Consider the following 25,073-nt stretch of genomic DNA (forward strand, 5'->3'; position numbering starts at 1 on the left):
TGAGAGAGAGGAGGAAGCAGGCTCCCTGCTGAGCAGAGAGCCAGATGCGGGACTCGATCCCGGGACCCTGAGATCATGACCTGAGCCGAAGGCAGTGGCTTAACCCACTGAGCCACCCAGGCGCCCTCACTCCACAATTCTAAACTGAACAACATTTTTCTTAAGTACCAACCAATCTGCAAATTTCCTTTTTTCTTAATTTTTTTAAAAGATTTTATTTATTTATTTATTTGAGAGTGCATGCCCACAAGCAGAGGGATGGGGGCAGAGGGAGAAGCAGGCCCCCCGCCGAGCAGGGAGCCTGATGACATGGGACTTGATCCCAGGAAACCAGGATTATGACCTGAGCCAAAGGCTCAACCTGAAAATTTCCAAAACCCCGTCATCAGATTAGATGAAGAGCTCCTTCCAGCAGAAATGGTATCCTAAACCCTCCCATGTACCAAAATTTAATAGGTATTTTTCTAAAGGATGGAGAAATGAGGAACCAAGCGAACCACCCTCAGGTCCCAAACGATGGTAGGAAATGAGCGCGAGGCTTTGCCGTGTGCCGTAAGCGACCGGGAGTCCTGAGTCTGGCATCCCGCCTCGCGTGGACATGTGCCTGCACGGCTCCGTGGTCCATGAGACCTCCCCTCGGGGTCCCCCTGCACTCACACCCGGGTTCAAACAGGGTCTCGGACACACGGCTGCGCTCAGGCTGTCCCCGCAAGGCCGCAGCCCGTCCCACCCCCGCGCCCCGCGGCCAGCCTCACCCCATTCTCCGGCGTGGCCAGGGCGGAGTAGAGCTTGCAGAGGGAGATGATGCCGCTGTACTCCGGGACAGCCACCAGCTCGGCGCAGTAGTCCTTCTTGAAGGCCAGCATCTTGCTAATGAATTTCTCGAACATGCGCTGCAGAGGCTCTATCTCCGCCTGGAGTCCAGACAACGGGCTCTGCCTCTGCGCTCCGCCCGCCCCAGGGCCCCGTGGCTGCTCCCCCGTCCCCCCACTCCTTCCCGTACCTTCGGCCTCTTCTCCAGCCAGGACTGCACGTAGGGCTTCCAGCCCAGGTCGGTGTAGTCGGTGTAGACCATCCCGCAGCGGGACACGGTGGCGGGAGACGCCACGGCCAAGTTCTCCACTTCGAACAGGAGGGACACCTGGGGAGACACTCAGTGGGGGCTCCATCTTTCCCGTCACCCAGCCTCCGCGGGGAGAAACTCACAGCCCCCGATGTCCCCCAAGTGCCTTTATCCGAGCACTGAGCATGGCACAACACGCCAGGACAGAGGTCTACAAAGGACTTGCTTTTGACAAAGAATTTAGGGCTTATTAGAGGTGAAGCTTCCCCAAAACCCCCCTCTGGCTCGCACTGAGTGGATGAGAAAGGGTGGGTGTCGCAGCCCATGAATCCTGGTCAGGCAGAGGGGGAAGGCTGACTCCTGAGCACAGGGCTTCCCTTCTGGATGCTCCTCCCCATGCCCACCGTTTACCTGGCCTTCTTCCCTTGGACACAGGTCTCCCTGAATCCAGCGCCCTCCTCCTCACCTCTCCCACTGGAGCTCCTCGTCTGGGCTCCCTGGCCCCCCTCCCTGCCCCTCCCCGCAGGGTCGCACCTGCTCAGGCATTGCGATGCGCTCCCCATTGATGAGGGTCAGGACTTTGTTGTCGTCCATGACTGAGTTCATGCTCTCAATCCACAGCGTGTCCACAGGGCCATCGAAAAGGATCCACTTCTCATCCGGCTTCTCGTCTTGGTAGGAGGAGGACGGGCAGGAAGCTAAAACCGCCTCCCCGGACCACCCCTCATCCTCCACTCCTCAGAGAGGCGAGTACATTCTGGCCCGGCATTTTCCTCCCAAGTGGGGTCTTTCCACCCCTGGACTGCTGGGGTTCCCTCCCCGTGTCGCGGGCACCTGCACATGCCGTCCGCATGACGCTGGACAGGATGCCGTCTGTCCACTCGTTCGTGTTGAGGTCATACTCCCCATACAGCTCCCCCAGGGACAACGCCTTCGGGTTCAAGGGGAACTCCTAAAAGGGACACAGAGGTCTCAGTTTATACCCAGGTCAGCCCCATTCCCAGATGTCCGGACTTGCTCTCGGTCTCCAGTCTCTCCCTGGTGCCCTTGGGCCCGAGCCCTGCCCACCTGCGCCCTGGTCTCTGGCAGGCATGTCCCCGTCCCCGAACGCACCCTGACCATGTTGAAGTTGGGCTCTCCGGCACGGCACAGCGAGGACAGGGAGGCCTGGAGGATACGCCATGAGGTGGTCTTGCCGCTGCCTGTGCAGCCCACGATCATGGTGGAGTGGCGTGAGTTTTTGGTCTCGTACAGCTGGATGACCTTGGTGAGGGTGAATGGTGTGCTCTGCAGGCCCATGTCGCGGATCTCCTGCTCGATGGTGTCCCGCAGCTGAGAGGGGCAACAGACGGCAGGAGGCCTGTAAGCCCCGCCGCCGTGGCACCCCGGGCCCCCCCACTCCGGCCATCGCTCCCTCAGGAACCCGCTGGCCGCTGCAGAGCTGTGAGGCTGGGCTCTGGCGTCAGCCAGGCAGGGACCCTGAGGCAGGGACTGCTCTGGGCCTCAGTGTCCTCATCTGCTAAGTGGGCGCGATGAGGGTGCTTTCCTCGGCAGACTATCCTGTGATTTCTCTGCTTTCACGCCCCCCCACCACCGGCCCAAGAATTCTCCTTTTCTCTCTAGCGATGTATTTGCAAAGACATATTTTTAGCTAACGTTTTACGGGTTTCAAGGGAGAAGGCTCATTCTGGGTATCTGAACCACCACTCCCCCAGAGAAGAAAATTCCTATAGAATTTTCTAGAATTTCTAGAACTTCCTAGAATCCTCCTGTCCACCCCTTCTATGCCACTGCTCTGACACAGCAGCAGGGGCCGGTGGGTATAAAAAAGGCAGGAAGGGCTCTGAGGGCACCAGAGAGGCAAGGGCCAGCCACGCCGGGGGTGGGGGATGCGGCCAGAGAGTGGAGTGTCTAAATAGGTCTAGGTCATTCCGTAGACAAGGAGGCCCAGAGAGGGCAGCGGACCCGCAAACAGCCACAGCCCGTGGACAGCAGGACGAGGCCCGGAAGCCAAGCGCCACGTCCACAAGTGCACAGGTGAGGTCGGCGGGAGGGGCGAGGGCAAGCACCTTGCCATAGTCAATGGTGGGCAGCTCGACGTTGGGGAACAGGTCTTGCACGATGGCATTGAAGAGCGGTACGTCGACAGAAGTGAGCTTGGCGATGTTCATGTCTCTCATTGAGAGCAGCAAAACCTGGCCAGGAAACGAGGGGGCCTCTGGCCTGAGGAGGGGGCCCTGGGCGCTCTCTTGGCCCCCCTTCCTGTCCAAAGGGTTGAGCGGCAGGGGGCAAGAACAGTGCAGATGGCCGAGCGAGGCGACGCAGGGGACAGGTGATGCAGGGGACAGACTACACAGGGGACAGATGACACAGGGGATGGGCTGCGGGGTGGGGATCCCAGTCTGGGGAGAGGAGCTGGAAAGTGTCAGTGCAGGCGGGTAGGACCAGAGACCCTGGAGGTCGGAGCCCAAGGGCTGTGTCACAATCTACCTCTTCGTCAGACATGTCCGGCTGCACGCGACGCTTCCTGCCCGCGTAGCGCAGGAGGGAGGTGAGGGCACGCAGGCCAAAGTCGTAGTGGTCCTGTCGGGACAGCTGCTGCACGGCCAGTGAGTACAGCGTGTACACCTTCTTGGCCAGAATCTGGGGAAGGAAAACCGAGGAGGAAACTGCGCCCTCACGCGGGGACAGTGACAGAGGCACACAGTGGGGCCCCAGGCCTCCAGCAGGCCAGGCCAGGCTCTGGGGAGAGTCTTAACAGAAGACTTTGGGAATGGTGCTGCCGCAGATTGGGGACCTCCCGGGGCGGGGGGGGCTCCACACCCTCGTGACCGCAGCCTGCCTCCCTCGGAGGTGCCTCTGTCCGGGGACTCATCCCGGAAGGGACGTCAGAGCGTTAGCGACATACCTTGCAATTGCCAAAGCCCTCCCCAAAGAGGATGATCTCGGCGATGAGAGTGGAATCGGGCACCACCATGGCGATGGGCCGGAACATGGATTTCAGGTTGTCTGGCAGCTCTGTGCGGCCGGCATAGCCTGTAGGACAGCGCCGTCCATGTAGAACCCAGACCAGTCCCCGAAGACCCTTGCCCATTCGCAGCCCCGTTTTCCCCAACCCCAGTTCACCCTTTCCTGGTCTCCCCACAGACCCTTCCCCCAGCCGTTCCTGGGGAACGGTAATGACACAGCCCGGGCCCTGCGTGCTGGCGAGAGTCCCCGTGCCTGCACACAGGATGGCAGACACACCAGGACCTGGGGCCGGCCCAGCCAGAGAGGACAGCAGAGTACCCCAAAGGACGGGGGGCATGTACAGACACACAGAGGTTACAGCAAGACCCCCCCCCTTCTCCCAGAAGGCTGGGTGTTTGTCCTTCCCTCTCCAGGCTTTGTCTTTCACCGCCCTCCCCTTGGGCTGAACCCGCTGGCCTGGAAAGGGGAGCGGGCTAACAGCAAGCTGCCCTGGACACGCCTGTCCCCGTACCCGGGTTCATGGTGATGAAGATCCCACAGGACCACACCAGGTTTATTTCAAAGCCCTCGAAGTAGAAGCGGGTGAGGCTGGCGGCCAGGGCGGACAGGATGGACAGGATCTGCTGGGCCACCACGGACAGCACCTCTATGTTGATGCGGTTAAACTCGTCAAAGCAGCCCCAGGCGCCGGTCTGTGGTGGGAGGGGCAGAGTTTTGGGGGGCCAGAGAAGCACCGTCCCCTCTAGCAGAGAGCCCTGAGGGGCCAGGCCGGGGTTGGCAGCCCCGCCTGACATGCCCCGGCAGGTGTGGCCGTCTCTAGAGCTCAAGTGCTGTCTGGGCAGCGGGGGGCGGAGGTGCAGGGAACCCCAGGGGCAGTCCTAGCCCAAAGCTTTCCAGCCAACAGAACAACCACAGGGACAACCTCAGGGATGGCTGGAGCCAGCGTGCACTGGGAAGAGACCCTGGGGAGGGAACTGGTGAGCCCCGAGGCCTGTGCCCGGGACGGGTATGTACACATGCATGACCTCGTTGAGCCCTTACGTCATCTCCTAAGTCTTCAAACAAGCAAAAATGAACTCGAGCGGAGCTCGGGGAGGTGCAGGGGTTTCCACAGTCGTGAACACTGAGGGCAGGGAGTGCTGTATGCTACACAAAGCTGGGGACCGGACCGGGGTTCAGCTGACCTTCCGGGACCAGGAGGGGGTGGCAGGGCAGGGGGACAGACCTGGGCCAGGCCTGAGTACATCCTGCCCATGGACTTGTAGTCTAGGCCCTCAGAGCAGTTGACCACGATGACGTATATGCCGAGGGCCTTGCCCAGGTCCTTGACGGTCTCCGTCTTCCCCGTGCCCGCCGGACCTTTGGGGGAGCCCCCCCGGTGCAGGTGCAGGGCCGTGGTCAGGGTCATGTAACACCTGAGGATTGAGGGCAGGACCCCAGTCGGACTCCTGCGAGCACCCCCGTCCCTGCCCAGCAGCTACTGCTCCCCAGGCCACCACCCTGTCACCACGTCAGCCACCTGTCAGTCAGCGGGGTGATGACCAGCCGGCCAGAGTTCCCCAAGTACTCATAGCTGTACTGGAACTGTGTGTTGGTCTGGCGGATCAAGCAGTCGTCCAGATCCTGGAGCAACAGGGCAGAGGAAGGGAGAGACGGGCTTGGAGGAGGAGCTTGGGGGGTTGGAGGTTGGGGGGGACTGGGAGGCTGCAGTTACGAGACCAGGGTTCTGTCCAGGCCGCGAAGGGAAGGGCCTACAGCCCACGCGGAAGGGGGTATCCAGGCCACACAAATGCCCACGGCCTTCCTGGGCCCGATCAGCTGCCCTCGCGGTGAGCTGTCCTGCCTCAGGAGACGGGACGGGGCCGAGAGCAAAACCAGGCCCGGGGACCGGGGCGCCGGGAGGGCGTGGGTGGCAGCGTGGGCCGGGCACCTTGTCCCAGTAAAAGCGCAGCTGGCTGAGCCAGTCAAAGGAGCTGATGTCCATGAGGCCGGCCTTGTACAGCTTCTCCAGCACGTCCCGTGCATGGACTTCTATGGTCACCAGCGCCACGATTTTTAGCCGCATGATTTTGGTCAGGCTCCCCCTGATGGCTTCCGAGTACTTGTTCAGGACCGACACCTGCGGGACAGGGGGCGGCAGGGAAGAGCAGGGCGGGGGCGAGGCCAGCACAGCTTCCAGCCCCGGGCCCATCCCAGCACCCCGGAACTCCAGACCCCCAGCCCTTCCAGGCCCCCCAGATTTGCCTTGCAGGACTTCCGCCACAAAACACCATCGCCGTGGCCCTGACCCAGACCCCAGCGTGTCCCTCCGAGGCCCCCCAGGCCCGCCGCACACTTGGAGGGCCCCCCACCTGCTTCTTCTTCAGGACCTTGAGGATTTTCTTGTCTCCTCGCTCCTTCGCCGTCAACAGGCACTTGGTGACGTCGGCCGTCCACTGGATCTGACTGGCCGTGATCACCACCTGGGACCCACACAGAGGTTACATCCTCAGGCCTGGCTCGAAGCCTAGCCCCCAAGGCTCAGCCTCTTCCTGGCCCCAGGTGCCAGTGCCCTCTCAGCGGGCTAGCTCTGCCCTGCAGGTGGGGCTTGGGCCTACGGACAGGAGCAAAGGGTTCAGCCTGCAGGGCAGCAAGGCCTTCGCCCAGAACAGGGGCAAGAGACCTGCGTCTGGCGACACTCGCGATTCTGTCCTAACCTTTGCGGCTCCCTCTCACCCCTTCCATGCTCCCTCGTCTCTACCAACCCCGGCTTACCTGGCCAGCCCACTCCTTCACCCACTTGTCCCTCTTGTTAAGAAACTTCTTGAGGGCCAGGCGACAGTTCCGGAGCAGGTCCCGCAGAGTGACCCTCATGGTCCGCTCCACGTCACCAAGCCAGGACTGGGAGGGGGGAAGGAGGGGACAGGGCCGAATGGCTGGGCCTCAGGGCCAGAGACGAGCGTCCCTGGCGGGCAGGGGCTTCGGGAGTAGGTCTCTGGGTCTTTGGGCCCCGGGGGATGAGCTGGAGCTGGGCGGCAGCTGGCTCAGGTCCCAGAGGGAAGTGGAGGCAAGGGGGCAGACGGTCTGCTTTTCAGCATCAGGGGACAGGGTGGGGGTTCAGCGACGGTAGGAGAGTCCCTTCATGGAGGTGCTCTCCCCTCACAGAGCCAAGCACACTTACCGAGGGGAAGGAGAATGAGCTCGGCTCTTAGACCCTCACCACTACTCACCTCCACAGGCCCCTCCAGAAGGACAGGGTGGAGGAAGTCAACATACTCGCCATCACCCGAGAACATTCCCACGGCTTCCCACTTGCTGCCGGGTCCCCCAACCTGCAAAAACAGGGAGCTAGGAGAGGTCTGGCCTGCCCACCCCTCCAAGCCACTTAGAGGCCCCTGGGCTCTTCAAGGGGAGTCTCTGCTCCTCTCCCCTGACCCCAATATTACCAACTCCGAGCAGTTCTGCTTGGATAATCCAGAAGCATTCATGCCCCCCTCCTGCTGGGAGGCCACGGTCCCCTCCAAGGTCCCCGAATCCCTTGACACTGCCGTCCCCCCCACCCTTCATCCCAGCCCAGCCAGCTCGGCTGACCTTCTGCATTCTCAGCAATTTGATGTTGTCGAAGCACTTTTTGAGGTGCGGCTGCACGGCCTCTGGGTTGCGGGACTGGCCCAGAATCTCCAGGAGGTCATCGTTGGACAAGAAGTAGAAGCGGGGGAAGACGTGGCGCTTGGTCTCCAGGTACATGTCCAGAGACTTCTGAATGTCCTCCAGAACTGTGTTCATTTGTGTCAGCGTGTCCAGGAGGCCTGGGAAAAGGACAGCCAAGGACACTTGAGGACACTTCACCGGAGCGGCTCTGAGCGCGTGACTCCGCCCACTGTGCCGGCTTGTGGACGTCGGGGTACATCTTGCCCTAACAGTGGCTGGAAGCCAAGAAGTGTCCCCAAATCACTCTACCATGCTTAACCCGTCTCTTCCTAGTTCATCGCAAGGGCTCGTCACACACAGGTGCACGTTTTGTACGACATGTGTTCACCGAACAAGATTCCACTAATATGACAACGTCTCACCTCCCTCTGGTCCTAGACGGTCCCATTCCTGCAGCTCTGCCAGCCACCCCAAGAGCTTCTGGGAGGGAGAGACGGCTCTGCGCACATGCCCCCACATGTGCAATTCTTAAACACAGGTCACGTGCACACACCGGAAGAGGGCTGCGAGCACGGGCGGGAGGTGCCAGTGTCCCCCGAGGTGCAGGGAAAAAAAGCACTGGACAGAGACCATGGACAGGCAGAGTCTGCTCACCCACGAACCAGTGGGTCCACTACACTTGCTAAGTGCTCCCCACCTTGTGGGTATGAAGCTAGCGCCATACGCCTCAGAACCGCCCGAGGTACCACGTATAGTGGACTCCCGGTGACAGGTTCCCAATCATCTCATTGTCCTCCCAACCTTGGTTGTGCTGGTTTAGTCCCCTGTTTCCCCAGCTTCTAGCTTCTGAGGAGAGTCTGGACGCCCTGGAATCTGACACGATCCTCGTGTCCTCAAGGACAGAGTCCACAGGACGCCGGGCCTCCGGGTGCTGACCCGGTAGCCGTGGGCGAGACGGATTTGGTTTCTGTGTTCCCCAAACAGGTGCGCATTTCGATGGCTTTGCTTAGAATGTGTTCCAAGTGTATATATGTATATGTTTATGTCTAATACATATGCATATGTATATATGTATAAGTACTTTGGAATCTAGATCAGTTTTCATTTCATATATCCTATTGCTACCTTTCATGAAGTTCACTGTAATATACATCTCATGTCTGCAAAGCTGATTTTGATACTATTTTAACATATTAATGTCTTCCTGGCATATTCTCATTTATAATATTTAATATACTATTGTTGCACTGTGAAAAAAAAAAAAAGAATGTGTTCCGAAATGTAATTTTGCCAATGATCTCGAGTGCTTTTTCTAGCAAACGTATGCTGTCCCTCAACTTTGCATACCTTCCGGCAGACGTTTTATCAGTATAATTAAAATGGCTTTTTACCATATATCCCCAAGGTTCTTGGGAAAACGAGGAACCATTAGTTGGCCCAAGGCAAAACAAAAAAGTCGGCTGCACCGCCCCCAGACAGAGCTCTTCTCCTCAGGATCCCCCTCTCGGCGCCCGGCGCCAGACCTCACTTCCCGATTCTTTACCGGAATCCCCCACCGCCAACCAGGCTTTCTCCGTGTACGTCTCCATCCCACCCCCTCACCCCACCCTCCTACCCTCTACTCCTCCCGAGTATTTGTGGATTTGTGGGGTTTCGTTCACTGAACTGTTCACGCTCAGAAGAGGCGATGGTGATGGCGGGAGGGCCAGGCGCAATGGTCCTTTGATAAAGGAAGCCCATGGCCACGACCTCGCGCGGCCACCGAGCCCCCGTGGGACGAGAGCACACGGAGCCGACAGACCTGGGCGGTGCGTGCTCTGCAGAGCGTTGCTGTCCCTGCTCATCTGGTCCATGATGGACTTCCAGCTGCTGTTGACCTGGTCAAACAGGGCTGACTCATTGGGAAGCTGCTTACGGATGTCCTCTCCGATGAAGATGTTCTGGGGGGCCAAGAAGTGGGGCGAGACACTGTTTCTCACGACGCCCCACGCTCTGCTCCCCACTGCCAGACCAGGAACTGCAGCCACGTGGAAGAGAAGGGGCATCAGAACCAAAGGGCAAAATGCCCACGTTCCGGAAGGAAAGTTGGGGTTGGGAGGCCAGACCCCTGGGTCTGAGAAGAGAAACGGAAGGAAAACAGGACTTTCAAGGAGGGAAGTGACCGGGACGGGTCATCACTATTATGCTCGAGGCCCGAAGGAAGGAGGACTTGAGAGGTGGGAAAACACGGCTGAGAAGAGGACCGAGATGTAGGTCCTGCGCCGAGAAAGGAGCCAGAGTGGGTCCTGACCTCTAGGTACATCCACTGGCGCTGCACTGTCAGCACCATCTCCACAACCTCCAGGATGAGGGAGAGGCAGCGCTCCCAGTGGTCCACTTCCTTCTCAAAGGCCTTGACGAAACGGGACGCCTTCATGGTAGACAAAGCCACCTGGTTATCTTCCAGGGCCTGGAATATCTCCTCTGTGCCTCTGGGGTGGAAAGCATCAAAATTCCAGTCCATCCCGTCTGTCAGACCTCGGGAGGGCCTGCCGCCCCCCGCTCCCCAAAGCCATCTCTACCGGAGTCGGTGATGGCCCTTGTCCTTATAGGGGACAATGTCCAGCTGGATCACATTCCAAGTCTTGGCAATGTTCTGTAATGCCTGTGGAGAGAGACCGGGGGACAGAACCATCCAGTATTCAGTCCCCAAAAGGACCACAACTTGGGAGGGGCCATGGGATGCTGAAAAGCTGGCCGGGGTGTTGCGGGGGGTGGGGCAGCAGGGGACTCTGACGCACCAACTCTATGGCCAGCTCTTTGGTTGCTGACGCAGAGATCTCCCCGATTTTCTCCACGTGCTGGTCCATCCCGAGGTCCACGATCTGCTCCAAGGTGAAGCTCTCAGATTCCTGATCAAATTCCCGTTGGATCTCGTCCCTGACCTGATCCCAGTGCCTGCAGCCAGGGACAGAAGGTCAGACCATGAGGCCAGACACTAGGGTGCACTGGTAAGTGTTGGCGTCGACCCGCAGGCTTCCTCTCCCCAACTGGGACAGAGTGAGTTTGTATGTCTATCAATATTATTCATTAAATAGGCCCTAAGACGCCACCCACCCCCGGGCACTGTGGAGAGTTCAGAGATGGAGGGGCTGACTCTGGAGAGGGGGTTCAGACCGACCGCTGCGGGTCTACGGTGGACAGACTGTGCATGGGGCCAGCCGCCGGTGGACAGACTGTGCATGGGGCCAGCCGCCAGGGCCGGCAGAGCTCATCCGACTCACACGCCCATGATCAGTGAGGAGCCCTGGGTTCCCTGTACCCGAGGAACCTGAGCCTCGGGGATCGGATAACTGAAGCGGGCAAAGTGGTCAGGTGACCCTTAGCCACGGGACACGTGAGGGCGAACCTGCCGGAAACCCCATCCGGGACGCAACGCGAAAGAAGTAAAATCCCTTCCTTCTGAATGCATGACCATGACACCGTTTAGAGAAGAGCGGATCACGCCCTCCACGGCTTCAAAGGCCTCCTCTCCCACCACGTGGCAGAGTCCACGTGTATCGAGAGAGTAAACTTGCAGAAGAAAATTAGAGTATTAGAGGGAAGTACGGAGAGAATGCTGGTTGAACTCGGGGCAGGGGGGTCTTCTTAGGCAAAGCCCAGAAGTGCAGACCAGGAAGGAAGGAGGTGATACTTTTGGCGAAATCAGAATAAAACCTTTTGGGGCGCCTGGGGTGGCTCAGTCAGTTAAATGTCCGACTCTTGGTTTGGGGCTCAGATTGTGATCTCAGGGTCCTGAGATTAAGCCCCGTGTCAGTCTCCGAGCTCAGGGCGGAGTCTACTTGATATTTCCCCCCCTCCCTCGGCCCCCCAAAACATAAAATAAATAAAATCTGTTTTTAAAAAAAGAATAAAACCTTTTGTAGACAGAAGACACTAAGCTGAGCGGTGACAGAGCAGAGTGCGGCTTCCCCGGGACGCATGTTTGTGGGTGGACACGGGAAGGGGACAGTGCAAGGCCCAGGTGGCCAGGGCCCAGGGGCCGGCCCCGAGGAGCGCGCAGCGGCCTCACCTCTGTCTCAGGGCCGGGTTGCGCAGGTCCGAGATGAGCGGCATCGTCCTCTTGAACTGCTCGATTTTGGCACGCGTGCTCTCGATGATTTCCCAGTTGCGGTCCTGGGCAGACCCGGGAGGCGTCAGCAGCCCCGCCCAGTGTCCCCGCACCGTCCCCTTCCTCCGTGGGCTTGCCTTGCCGTCCCCCGCCAACCCCGCCGGCCCAGCACCTTGTACTCCTTGGCCAGCCTGGTGAGCCGGCGGAACAGCCCGTGCGCCATGGCCTCCATGGCCTCCGTCTGCAGCATCAGGAAGCGGCCGGTCTTCCACTGGCTCCAGTTCTCCTCCCAGTCCCGGGTGATCTCCCACACCTGCTGCAGGACCTCCAGCTCCTTTGGGGCCAAGAGCGGGAAGAAGTAGTGAGTGAGGGCAACACCCCTCCCCGCCCCCACCCCCGGCCCTGCTCCTCCTGCTCCCTGCCAGGACTCACAGAGGAGGGCTGCCTCCCCAGCTCATGGCTCCTTCTGGCCTCCTTTGCACCCAGCAGGACCACCAGGCCCAGAAAAGGCATGGGGGGGGGGAGACGCCCAGGAGGATGTGGGGGCCACAGGGGAAGGGAGCCTGGTGGCCCCACACACGCTCATGGGAGAGCTGCCGCCACTCCCCCGCCCATACACTGGGGCTCAAGCGTGTCACGGTGCTGGCAGTGAGACTGCTAGAAGGTGGGAACCAGCCTGCCGTGCACATAAGGAAGCACCCCAGCCAACACGCACTAGAGCCTGGGAAACATCGTTCCGAGCCACCAAGTCATCGGTAGGGAGTGCACGGGACAGGTAAATCCACAGACAGAAGATAGACCAGAGGTTGACGGGGGCTGAGGGGAGAGGGCGCAGGCTTCCGTCCGGGCTGTGGAAGGCTTCTGGAGCCAGAGGGGTTGACTTTATTGTGAATCATGAATGTACCAGATGCCGCTGGACGGTTTGCTTTAAATCACTTACGCTGTTACCTGGATTTTACCTCCATTTTTTTTTAAAGGTCCTGGCGTTCCCATCTTCCTGGTCTGGCTCTCATTCCCCAGGCCCCTGCCCGCCACCCCCACCCCTGCCCAGCGTGAGGCCTGGCCCAGCACCCCACCTTCTCCAGGTTCTGCAGGTCCTTGGAGGCCGGCTGCTCAATCTTGAAGATGCCCAGGTTGGAGCGGAGACTATTTTCCTCTTCCCGCATGGCGTTCAGCGTGGCCCGCATGTGCGCGATCTGTTCCAGGGCTGCCTGGTGCCCCACGCTACTGGTGAAGGGGCCTGCAGGAAGTCCCAGGTGAAGGCCTTCGTCCCCAGGAAGGACCGTCATGGCTCTCCTACCCCCTTGGGGGCAGATCTCCCTTTTCCCCTCACCCGGCAGGGTCGGGAAGGGAAAGAGACAAGCGAATGCATGGCAAGGATGACGGTTTGCTTTAGTGAAAACTCCTACACGTGGTGCGAGATTCTAAATCTAGAATCTAGAGATCTAGAAATTCTAGAAAATCTAGAAAAACTAGAAATGCCCTGAGCTGGGCAGTGCGGCCAGAAGCGTTAGGCCTCCGTCCCCATCTCCAAGCAGCATCCTTCCCCGCTCACCCTTGTCCCCGCCTCCCAGGGACCAAGGCTTTGAGACCCTGGGTCAGAGCAGAGGTCCAGGGAGGAGCTTGGGAGCGGCTACCTTTGGATTCAAAGTCTTCCAGGAGGTTATGCGCTTTCTTCTTGAAGTCGTCTGCTGAGTGGATGAGGCCTGTCTTGAATTTCTCCTTGTGTTTCTTCAGCATTTGCTCACTGTCCAACAGGATTTGTTGGAAGACAACCCACTCCCCATTGAGACTGTCCAGCATCTCCAGAACCTGAGGACATCCAGGAGGGCACGGTGACGCACGAGCAGGAGATCCAGCCCCCGCCATGCTCTTAGGACCTCATTTCTGACCCTATGGACAGCAGTCTTAAGAGCCTACCAGAAACCCAGAACCCGACCCAAACTGTCAGCTGAGTTCTCTGGTTCTCCAAGGCCTTGGGATCTCGTGCCTTTGGCCCAGCTCACTCCCCTGCCGTCCCTCAGGGCGGCCCAGGACCTACCACGGCGGGATCAGCCGCTGCAGCCACGGGCCAGACCCTGTGGATGGCCCGCCGCGGGAACTCACGTTTTCCTGAACCGGCACCTCGTACTTCTCCAGAATGGTGAACTGCTCGTGTATGGGGGGGATCTGGGTCTCTAGGTTGGGTAGGTCGTGCTGCAGGGTCTCCATGAGTTGCAAACTGACCCCTAGCTCCTCCAGCGTCTGGGGAGGGCGGCTGATTCTGAGGGCAGGCGGAGAGCAGGCCAGTGGGTGAGCGGGCAGGACCCCGGGCCGCCCTCCTGCCCCCACCCACCGCCAGGGGAGCCCGTACTTCTCCCCATTCTCCCGCAGGTAGGTGTGGAGCTCCAGGAGGTGCCGGGCCGCCATCTCCTTGAGCAGGGTTGTGAACTTGTTCTGCCACTCGTTGCAGTGCTGCACGAGCGAGAACTTGAGGTGGGAGCAGTCCAGCAGCACGAACTGGATGTTGAGCACCGTCTCCTCTTTCTGCACGTTGTTGGCCACCTCCGTGTAGCTGTAAGGGCCCGGGTCCCCACTAGGGCGGCTGTCCCTCGGCAGCCGAGCCCGCTGCCCCGTCGCGAGTTCAAGCTCTGGTGCCCAGCACTCCCACCCCAGACGGCGGTGCTCCTCCGCTCCGGGGCTGTCCCAGCCCCACAGCTGGGATCCTATCGTTTCCCCAACCCCTGCCCACGAGACAGCAGGCAGACCCCCTGGGCTGGCATTCGAGGCTTTAGGGACGCACAGATCTGAGTACCCACTGCTGCCCCCCAGCTCTGTGACCTCAGGTTATCGAAACTGTTCTGGTCCCGAGCTCTCACCTACAACGTGGCGGTAACAACAGAACCCACATCATAAGGCTGGAGAGAGAGGAACGTGGTCTGTCCACCTTCACACCTTACCGGGCAATGTCGGCATCGAACGAAGAGACGGGGGGGTTGAGGCGCTGGTAGCGGCGAATGAATGAGTCCTTGTTGATCTCCCAGATCTCCCGGTACAGATCCCAGGTCTTGAGGTAGTTCTGCAGCAGGGTCGCGTTGTTGGTCATGCCGCTGCTGATCTGGGCCTGGATCTTCCTGATGTCCTCGTCTCGCTCTTCAAGAGCCGGCACGATGCTTGTTACTCACTCTCAGCAAGCTCCAGCCTGGGCCCCGACCCCCAGCTCCCAACCCCTCCTCTCCAACACCACTTCCCCAAAGAAATGCAGCTCAGCCGTCAGCACTGAAAGCAGAGGGGGCGAGGACTGAGATGGGTGCCTCCTATCCTACCCCTGCCCCAAACTGTCCTTCGACATCTGCCACCTCAGTCCCTAACACCTTGAGCGTGAGTCACCTGCCATCCACTCTCCCCGCCACGCTTACTCCCTTCCCCTATCTGGCCCCCCACCTGGCCTTCCCAGCATCATGGAGACGACCGGCCCCCATGTCTGGAGACAGCCCTGGCCCATCCCGAAGTCTCTGATGGCCCTGGAGCCCAGTGCCCTCCCCACCGCACACTCACCCACGATGACGTGGATGGGGTCACGATGAAACTTGCTCCTGATGAGAATCTCGGGGAGGTGGCGGAAGACAGAGATGGTGGAGAAGAGGTGGTGGCCAATGTCGTTGACCACGCCTGCCAGAGTCTGGAGAGTGGGTGAGAACTCCACCTGGGGGCGCGGGGACACAGCGGAGAGGGCTTCAGCATGGCCATGGAGGAGACTGGCCCCGGGACTGAGAGGACTGGACCCCTAAGGGAGCCCCGGAGCCCGTAGGATGAAGTCAAGGCTAACGACCAAGTTTAAGGACGGAGGGAAACGGAAAGGAGAGCAGGACAGTTTGGGAACATCAGGAGTTAAGGTCCCTACCTGCGCCACACCTCCCTGTGCATCGTTCTGCAAAGTGACCAGGACTCGGAAGAGGGGGTTGGGTGTGGTCTTCCCGTCCCCGTTGATGGCCTTGGACAGCTCCAGCAGCGACCACTTCACATTGAGACGCAGAGCGTCCTCCAGCATGCGGTCCAGCCGGACCGTGTACAGCATCCACTGCTGCTGGATCTGGGGGTGCGGGCGGAAGGGGGGCCTCAGGAGAGACAGCACTGGTGGGGGGGTGGGGGGGAGGAAGCCGGTGAAAGAGAGAGATGGGACGCAGAGCCCCGAAGGAAGGTTTGAGGGACTAAAGGTCGGGTGAGCCCAAGATGACAGCAGGACGTCTGAGAAGCGCTCCCCAGAGGATGGAGGGGAAGAACCAAGAGAAAGTTCTGATGACCACAGGCGGGGTTGGGGGGCCTCACGAAGCCACAGAGCGGGGCCCCAGGAGCCGCACCTCCAGGCTGTCATTCTTGAAGACCTCGTAGGAGTTGGTCATGATGGCCACCACGTCCTGGTGCAGGTGCTGTAGCTTCTGCAGCACAGCCGCGCGGTGCTCCCGCTGGTCCTCCTCAAACTCCAGGTCCCGGTACACCCGTTTGCCACTGATGCGCACCAGCAGCGTCTCGGAGATCTCCTGCGCTCGCCAGCCGATGGTCAGAGTGGAGGCCTTGAACTCATTCACGATGGCCTGCACCTGGAGGCGGCCCACACGCCCGGGAGGGGCCTCAGCTTGGGAAGACACCCTCTGGGCTCCCTGCTCGCCTCCCACCTGTGCTCCAGCCAGAGCTGCTGACGTCAACGATAACACACGCGGACACGCTTCGTGTCCTTCCCAAACTCCCTGGTCTCTGTACGGACCGTCCATGCATCGGCCCTCAGGTAAGCCGAGTCAAGTGCCTAGGACGCACCTTGCTGGCATGTATGCGGCACTCCGTGATGAAGAAGGCACTGGGCCCCTTCAAGGCCCAGTGCAGCTTCTTGAGTCCAGGATGGATCTTCTTATCCAGGAATCGGATGCGCTCTTTGAAGAGGGCCTGCTCGTCGAGGGACAGCATGGCGATGATCCTGTGTAGGACAGGGGAACGGCAGCAGCTGGGACAAGCTCTGCAGGCCACCCCCCATGCCAGGAAACTCGGTGGGGCCATCTGGAGCTTTCTGAAGAAGGTTTCGCTTCTGCCTGTGGCAGAAACACTCTGCACTTTGTGCTGGTCACACACCAACCACGTGTGGCTGTGCCGCACCAGAAATGTGGCCTGTGCCCATGAGTGACTCAGCTGTAAGATTTCACATAATTCCAAGTAAGTAATTAAAAAAGACATAGACACATGCAACTGGGGGCCGCCATATCGGATGGTGTCGTTCTAGACGCCCAGACGAGACCGTGAGCTCCACCAGTGGACTTCACCTGGGCTGAGACCGGCACCCAACCCAGAGCAGAGCCTCGGTGCAGAGATAATAACCAAGGGCTCCAGGCAGGGGGCCCTGGTTCAGGACTGCTGATGCTTTCCGCAATCCTAATGCCCCCTCTCACTGTGTGTTCCTAGAGAAGTGACCCGGCCCACAGTCTGCGTGGCTCCAGTGCCTTGTGGGCTGGAGGGGACCTGGCAGTGGTGTTTTGGCTCTCTACCCTGAAGCTAGAAGACAGAAGTGCAAGGGACAGGAAAAACCACAGGGCTGTGCGAGAGAGGAGGAGAAAGCATTTTTTGAGATGGTCAGACATAAAGGAGAGATCCTGCAGGAAACAGGCGACATCATGGGACAGATAAGACACCGAGGAACCCGGAAGGCGCGCAGAAGGCCACGCAGAGGGCCATGGCCTCACCGGTTGTAGTCTCGGGCCACAAGCAGCAGGTTCTCCCGGAGAACGCGCAGGTCCTCGGCGCGCTCCGCCACATTCGTCACGTAGTGGGGCGTCTCAAAGAGCAGCCGCTCCCAGTAGTCGATCTCCACGAAGAGAATCAGCAGGGACCTCGGGGAGAAAGAGCGAGGCCACTCATGGGACTGCTGGAGGGCCTGGCTGCGGCCCCAGGCACAGACACAGATGAGAAATGAAGCAGAACGTCCCGGTAAAGAAGGTTGCCAAACCGCCACAACAGCAGGGAGTGGGGTGCTGTGTGTTTAGGGCATGAGCCCTCGGAGGCCGACAGGGAGTGGAGGGGCCCAGGGGCAAGGAGCAGAGCGGACATCCTCAGCTGGGGACAGAGACCGCTGAGAGGCCACTCCATCCGCGCCGTGGGGCTCTCTGAGGCCCAGGCTGGCAGCTCCGAGTGTCTCAGGAGGGAAGGTTGTGGAAACAGCACCCCACCTGTGCCCACCCCCACTCTGCACACTTAAGCAAGTGCCCTTGTCACCCCAGCAGAAGATGAAAAGCTTCTTGTCCGGAGAAACGTACAGAGACAGACCGACGGAGGGTCTTGGACTGGGGACACCAGGCCCGGCTGAAGGAGGGGGTGTACTAAGAGAAAGGGACATTTAGGGTCACGCGCACACTGAATGTTAAGACACCCCCAGGCTTCTTTTCCCAGCTACTGACCGGGCTCGGGCAGCTGGACCAACACCCTCCAGAACGAGGCCCGGAGGACCGCTTTCCGTGGCCTCTGGCCAGCCTGAGGGGTGAGCCTCAAGGCCAGTCACCACAGGGGTCCCCTGGAAGCAGCCCCCAGCTGACGAGCCCCACGACCTGCTCAGCAGAGTTTTGGGTCCACTTTCCATCTTCCTGCCCTTGAAGATGGACGACCAAGGATCACAAAACATCGGTCTCTGTCCTTCCGAGCACAGAAGGCAGGAGCCAAAACCAAAGAGAAGAAAAGCAAACGCAAGGAGAGACGAGGGGACGGGCCATGCAGAAAGGAGGCCGTCCGCACCAAGGAAGACCCGGCGAAAAAGGAGCGTTGTGACCCAAAACTCAGAAGAGCTCTTGGAAGTTAGAGGAGAGACATTAACGAACAAACAAGCCCGTTAACAATGAAATCGACAGAAATCTCTCAGAAGGCAGAGAAAAAGACGCAGAGATGGAAGGCAGAGGAATTTGCATGAAAAAAAAAAAAAAACAAAAACCCAGAAAACTCCCCAGTAGTAATCTTTATATTTATCACATGTTGGAAGGATTGTACGCAGGGTGGCATGGGTTGAGTATTAAAACGGATCTCAGCTGTTTCTTGTTCCTCTCTTAGAGGGAGTACCGTAGGAATCGGACGCCTTAGACCCCCCTGCTCCTGAACCCTGCCATCTGTCACTTCTGCGGCCCTCCCACCACTCCTCACCGGCTCCTTGGCGTAAGCCACTTGGCGGAACCCCAACCTGGCTCAGTCTGCTGCCACACACCCGCCCTGTGTGCCCACGCAGGGGACCCAGCAGGGCGGAGCCACATCGATGAACACCCCGAGGGTTCTCCAGGCTGCCCTCCGTCCTGTTCTCCTGGCCACCGCCAGCAGCGCCTCCCCACTCTCTCAGACCCATCTCTCCTCGTCTCTGCGAAAAGCCCACCTCCTACACCCCAGGGAGACTCCACGTACTTCTTACTGTCAAACCCAGAAGGCTGGGGACTTGAGTCCCACCCAAAGCTTCTGCCATTTAGGACAGAAGAGGCCCTCCCTCGACCCAAGGCCAAGGCCTCCTCCAGGGCTCCGTGTCCTGACAACGGAAGATGGTAGCCCCTCCAGCTGTTCTCAGCCTGCAGTTCCTCCCATTAACAGTCAAGGAAGGCCAAGGTTCTACCATCTTGAAAAAAACAAACCAAACCCAACCCCCCAGGACTCTTTGACCCCTGGGCCCTGTGCCCCGCACTCCCATCGACCACGTACCTTCCATGCAGAGCTGTCATCACAAACTCCTCTGTCACCTGAGAGCTGCCCCCTTCACCTCCACAACTGCCCTTGTCAAGTCTCCCCAGGACACCTTGTCCCCAAGCCCTACAGGCCTCCTCAGGCCTGACCTTCCATCCTCTCACCCTGGAAAGCTCCCTGCCCTGCCTGCCCGGGACGCGCTCCATAGTTCCCCTCTTCTCTGCCTTGCATTGTGAGGCTTGTGTGCTTCTGAACCTAGTGTCCCACTACCACCTCCTTGGACTTTTAGAGGCAAAGCCAAGTTTGGAAACTCCGCTTTCTTCAAGGAACCTGTGACCCTAGTGCGATGCGAAATGGCAACTGGATATTGGCCTAAAGTTGATAGAGAATGAGCGGCTCTTTCCACCTGTCCCAAAGAGCGAAGGACCGGGGAATTGCCACCATGTGTGGGAGCGTGCCCACTGTGGCGTCTGATCTCTCAAGCAAGGCCAGAACGCAGAACTAGTTTCCAATATAAAAACCAGTAACCAGTTAAACATTCTTAGGGAGGAAAAGAGATCCATGACCATTAAAACCATAAAAATAAAATACCCAAATTAACCAATTAACAAGTGATGTTTATGTATAACATTTGCATGCAAATTTATAGATGTGTTTATATATATATAAATATATATATATATATACATATATATATATATAATGACATCTCTTGCTCATTGGTCAATGTATGTGGAAAAATGACTTATAGACATTTTATACGGATTTAAATACATTGAAAGAAAAAGTGTTATTTTTGGGTAGAAAGACTCAAACCTTAAAGATGTTCATTCTTCTTCAGTTAACCTATAAATTTAACCCAATCCTTATTCCCATAAAAATAGGAACAGAACTATTTTGGGCACTAAACAGATTGATTCCAAAGTTCTTATGGGAAGTAAATATTAAAAATATCCTCCCAAACCTCGGCAAAGGGAGAGGAATGAGGTCAATAATTGAAGCAGTTTGGTTCCTTCACATGAACAGACAGACATACCAGCGCAGAAAAGCGAATCCCAAAATAGACACAACTCTCCGTGGGAATTTGTTATGTTATATAAATGAGATCGGGTCAGCGGGCTAGCCATCTGGGATTAAAACACACAACCCAGCCGCATGTGCAGCTCTCTCCCTACATCAAACTAAGTTTCAAATAGATCAGACATCTATACGTAACGAATAAAATCATGAAATGCCAGAAGAAAATATAGAATATTTTCAATATTTTTTTAAAGGCTTAATTAAAAAAATCAGATGATTTGTAAAATTGGTGTGTTTTTTTATTGTTCTTTTTCTTTTGTCTTTTTTTCTTCTTTTCTTTTATTTTTTTTAAAGGAAAGTGTACTTTTTTATCACAGCCCAAAGCCCCCACAATCTGGAGGTGTTCTCACGAAAGTCCGTGTTCTGAATATTACTGAAATGCTACTTGGAAGCACAATGAGAAGAAAATTCCAGAACATTCTGTGTCTGATCTACAGGCAACGGCTGAAATAACAGAAGAAGAAATGATCTCACATTTGAGGTGTTGCAAAGGGTCATAACTTCACCTTCCCTGGAGAGGAAAATCCCAGTGAGGGAGATTATTTTCAAGTGAACAGGCCTCTCTCACACGTGAGTGAACAGTGCATTACCAGACGTGGAAGGATATCTCCAAAGAGAGAGAAAGGCCAAAGCCAGGGAAAATTACTTTCACCCTAGGATTCCAAATCCAGTCAAATGTCCAACAAGGGGAGGGCAGAAGACAACAATGGCCAATCACATGAGAACTCAAAAGATTTCCCTGCCACGTACCATTTCTGGGAAAGCTACTGAGAAATACACTCCACCAAAATGAGGGCCTAACCCAAGAAAGAGGAAGACAAAGGAAGCTCCAGGTGCAGGGGACAGTTCCAGGCTGACTCCTTCATAGCAGGCCTTGAAACCAAGCAGTCCTACTGACTCAGGAGGAAAGGGAGTTCAAGCAGGGGATAGCTCTAAGAAAAACAGGAAGCCAGTCAGAGAGTGAGGACAAACGTGATGGGTCTGGGAGAATTAACGTCAGCAAACTGTGCTAACAAAAATAACAAGGAGAGGGGCGCCTGGGTGGCTCAGTGGATTAAGCCGCTGCCTTCGGCTCAGGTCATGATCTCGGTGTCCTGGGATCGAGCCCCGCATCGGGCTCCTTGCTCAGCGGGAGCCTGCTTCTCTCTCTCTCTCTCTCTGCCTGACTCTCCGCCGACTTGTGATCTCTCTCTCTGTCAAATAAATAAATAAAATCTTAAAAAAAAAAAAAAAAATAAAAAAATAACAAGGAGATTATCGGTCCTGAAAACAGCAAACATCAGACAAGCCAAGGAAAAAAGCATCACCAGGAAATCCCTCCGTCCAGCTGCAAACGAGACTAACAAGGTCACGTTAACCTAGATATGGACTTAACCCCAAACCTGGTGTGAGAGCTATACCTGCCGGAGAGTAGGGTCTGAGCATTTCTTCAGACTAGAGGCCCCGAACCAGTCTCCCTGACCAGCACCAGGGCCAGCCCACGTGGGCAAGTGTGCTCCCCAGCACCCCACTCAAATGTCTCTTCATTTGGTCATTTTGGACAGATCTGCAAAGTAACTGAAGGCCTGTCATCAGATTTTAACGTGTTGGCCGACAAGATGGACTTGGATGACACAGTCTTGATGTTGAGCTGAACTCAAACATCCTGTGAGGAACTCTTTCCACAGGGTTGTGGCTCTTATGGGGCCAGAAGTGTGTCAATTAATGTCCTGAATGCACATTTTATTTTACTGACAGATGAAAACTCTTTTTTTAAAGACTTATTTATTTGAGAGAGGGAGGGAGCAAGCGAGCACGGGCACAGGCAGAAGCAGAGGTAGAGCAGTGGATTCTGCTGAGCGCGGGACCCGACTCGGGACTTGATCTTGCATCACTGAGATCATGACCCGAGCTAAAGTCAAGAGCCGGGCGCACGAGCCACCCAGGCGCCCCAACAAATAAAGTTTCCTTTAAAAAAAACCAAATCAGGGGCGCCTGGGTGGCTCAGTGGGTTAAGCCGCTGCCTTCGACTCAGGTCATGACCTCGGGGTCCTGGGATCGAGCCCCGCATTGGGCTCTCTGCTCAGCAGGGAGCCTGCTTCCTCCTCTCTTTCTGCCTGCCTCTCTGCCTGCTTGTCATCTCTCTCTGTCAAATAAATAAATAAATAATCTTAAAAAAAAATACAAATCAGCCTGGGAAATTATTTTGTAAGGTGTTTCCTCATTGATCCTCAGAGCCGTGGTTGGGCCACAGAGGCAGGAAAGGGAAGCCCACGGAGTTTAGGAGGACAGTCTGGAGTGAACTGACCCCACAGAGAGAGCCCCTATATGGGTGGGCGACAAGGAGGGAGTGCAGGCCCTACAGACAGAAGACCGACAGGCGTCCGTCCCCATGTCCCCTCTCCTGCTGGGGGCGGGGGACGCATGGTAGCACAAGGTGGTGTGGGACACAGGGACCACACGGCTGTCCTCGGCCAGGGAAGAGATGACATCTGGAACACATTTGCCCTACAGGCAGTCGGTGAAGCCGGTCTGGCCATGGAACGTGGTAAAGACCCATTGGGACTTCAGAGCCCCAATGTTTGGGATAGAAGGTGGGATAAGAAAGCCCCTTGTGAGATAAAACAGACTCTCTAAGGGCCCGGAAGGCTCCAAACTCAGGGGGAGTCGGGTAATTCAGAGAACACTCAGGACACTTGAAAAGCAAGCATATTTCGAGATGTTATCAAGACCCCTGAGCCCAGCACAGAAGAGTCAGCTGATAAAGCCATCAGCACCTCCCCGGTAGCACTTTGTACACAGGACGCTCTTGGATTTCTCTCTACGGGTGGGATGAGCCCAGGCTTGGCAGAGTCCTGCCCTGGGATCATGGGTTGGGTTTTTTGTTTTGTTTTGTTTTGTTTTTCCCTTCCCCATACAGAATTTACTGGGCAGAGGCAGCCTTATCTTGAAACCACAAAAATGTAAAGAAGCTTACAGCAGATCCTTCTAGTAAACAACCCCGGAGGGACAGAAACACTCCCTTGCAACAAGCGTCTGGCCATTATTTGGGTTTCGCTTAAACCCGGGCCATAAATATTTGGCCCAGAGCTGCCTTGTTAGGCTGTGCTGTAAAGATTATGCAACCGGTGTGTCAAGTTATTTCACGTGCTCCTTGATGGGCAAAGTCTCCTACGCCTCTTAAAGCTCCACGGGCATCCTGCCCCAACGTCGGGCAAACGCGCCACAATGCAGGGAGGGGGCACAAGGTCAAAGCAGCCCGCGCTGGACATCCTCCGGGACAGAATACTTAGGAGCCGTGCAGACATGTGCAACCCTTATAAGTCCATTGGTTTGGAGTGGACTGAGCCACAGCACAAACCACAGCACAGCAGACACCACGGAAGCCACCACGGCCTTCCTTCTGCCTGCACAGAAGGGGGCCCGCCCCTCCTCCACACGCACGTCCTGGTGACTGTGAAAAAAGCCAGTTGCGATAGTCCGGGTTACAGCGTGCTCCCATCCTGTGCATGGCAGGTAGTCTGGGTTCTCTGCAAGCCACAGGACCTCCAGGGAGCGGGACGGGTGCTGGAGTTTCACTGTTTCCTGTGTATACGTCCACGTCCTTTTTTTTTTTTTTTACAGTGAGCAGGCACTATTTTTAATTTAAATTTTAAAATACCCAGCAAAGGCTTTTTTTGTTTTTTTTTTTAAATCAAAGACAAAAAAATGTATGAAGCTGCTTAACCAACTGAGCCACCCAGGCGTCCCTCGTTGGGGAGACTTTCTTCTCTTTCCTGTGTTTTGCAAGTTTTCTAAAACCGCCCATACTTGTATGATGGGAAATTAATCATTGTGAAAACACTTTGGATGCACAGTGTACGTGGCATGCTATTTCTGTAGCTATCCACGCCTGTTGCTGGACTAGGTTCCCCAAGAAACTAGTGACACAGACTCCTTGGAGAGAAACTGAGTCACAGCCGGGGAGCCCGACTGTCCCCTCTCTACCCGGTGTAACTTCAGAGTTCTGTAACATGGGCCTTAGATCACCCTTTGTTAAAGGTTAAACTGTTGTAAAAATTACCATTATTATTTTTTTTAATGATGATACAGGGGTGCCTGGGTGGCTCAGTGGGTTAAAGCCTCTGCCTTCGGCTCAGGTCATGATCCCAGGATCCTCTCTGCTCAGCGGGGAGCCTGCTTCCCTCTCTCTCTCTGCCTGCTGCCCTGCCTACTTGTGATCTCTATCTGTCAAATAAATAAATAAAATCTTTTTAAAATTAAAAAAAAAAAAGATGATGCAGAGCATTTACAGAGCGACCCTATCACCTTGCTAAATCTGCTGGAAACGTTCTTTTGTTCCCACAGCTTTTCGAGGCAATTCCTTTGGAGGGAAATCAGGTTTGTGGACTGTTGGGGCTGCGTGAGGACTTCCACACATGCTATGGTGCCTCGTGACAAGCTCAGAGAAGGATCTTTTGATAAAAAAGGATAAGGATAAGGAAACTGGGCTTAGAGGAATTCCACAGCAGCCCGAGGTCACACGGTGAGGCCTGAGGACCCCAGGGTTCAGACAGCCCCAAGGACTGGGAGGAGGCACGGCCGCCCCAG

The 25,073-nt window shown here is 56.8% G+C and overlaps 1 protein-coding gene across 2 annotated transcripts in view; it reads right to left on the bottom strand.

The window, feature by feature from the left end:
- DNAH2 (dynein axonemal heavy chain 2) overlaps positions 1-25,073 on the bottom strand; it is an 81,104-nt gene that overhangs the window by 33,133 nt on the left and 22,898 nt on the right. For both annotated transcript variants that reach the window (XM_059379815.1, XM_059379814.1), the window contains 32 exons: positions 17,462-17,608; positions 16,548-16,704; positions 16,094-16,333; positions 15,637-15,825; positions 15,291-15,438; positions 14,693-14,885; positions 14,107-14,307; positions 13,860-14,016; positions 13,391-13,565; positions 12,830-12,993; positions 11,926-12,087; positions 11,715-11,818; positions 10,444-10,600; positions 10,225-10,307; positions 9,954-10,134; positions 9,465-9,603; positions 7,604-7,821; positions 7,243-7,344; positions 6,788-6,913; positions 6,385-6,495; positions 5,964-6,152; positions 5,553-5,656; positions 5,259-5,448; positions 4,545-4,725; positions 3,972-4,099; positions 3,554-3,706; positions 3,133-3,258; positions 2,177-2,395; positions 1,898-2,015; positions 1,598-1,734; positions 1,004-1,141; positions 756-914 (listed from right to left, as the gene is read on the bottom strand). In XM_059379815.1, coding sequence (XP_059235798.1) covers positions 756-914; positions 1,004-1,141; positions 1,598-1,734; positions 1,898-2,015; positions 2,177-2,395; positions 3,133-3,258; positions 3,554-3,706; positions 3,972-4,099; positions 4,545-4,725; positions 5,259-5,448; positions 5,553-5,656; positions 5,964-6,152; positions 6,385-6,495; positions 6,788-6,913; positions 7,243-7,344; positions 7,604-7,821; positions 9,465-9,603; positions 9,954-10,134; positions 10,225-10,307; positions 10,444-10,600; positions 11,715-11,818; positions 11,926-12,087; positions 12,830-12,993; positions 13,391-13,565; positions 13,860-14,016; positions 14,107-14,307; positions 14,693-14,885; positions 15,291-15,438; positions 15,637-15,825; positions 16,094-16,333; positions 16,548-16,704; positions 17,462-17,608 — 4,996 coding nt within the window. The remainder of the gene's footprint in view (positions 1-755; positions 915-1,003; positions 1,142-1,597; positions 1,735-1,897; positions 2,016-2,176; positions 2,396-3,132; positions 3,259-3,553; positions 3,707-3,971; positions 4,100-4,544; positions 4,726-5,258; positions 5,449-5,552; positions 5,657-5,963; positions 6,153-6,384; positions 6,496-6,787; positions 6,914-7,242; positions 7,345-7,603; positions 7,822-9,464; positions 9,604-9,953; positions 10,135-10,224; positions 10,308-10,443; positions 10,601-11,714; positions 11,819-11,925; positions 12,088-12,829; positions 12,994-13,390; positions 13,566-13,859; positions 14,017-14,106; positions 14,308-14,692; positions 14,886-15,290; positions 15,439-15,636; positions 15,826-16,093; positions 16,334-16,547; positions 16,705-17,461; positions 17,609-25,073) is intronic.

Source organism: Mustela nigripes, chromosome 16 (assembly GCF_022355385.1).
Source record: "Mustela nigripes isolate SB6536 chromosome 16, MUSNIG.SB6536, whole genome shotgun sequence".
Taxonomy (NCBI): Eukaryota; Metazoa; Chordata; class Mammalia; order Carnivora; family Mustelidae; genus Mustela; species Mustela nigripes.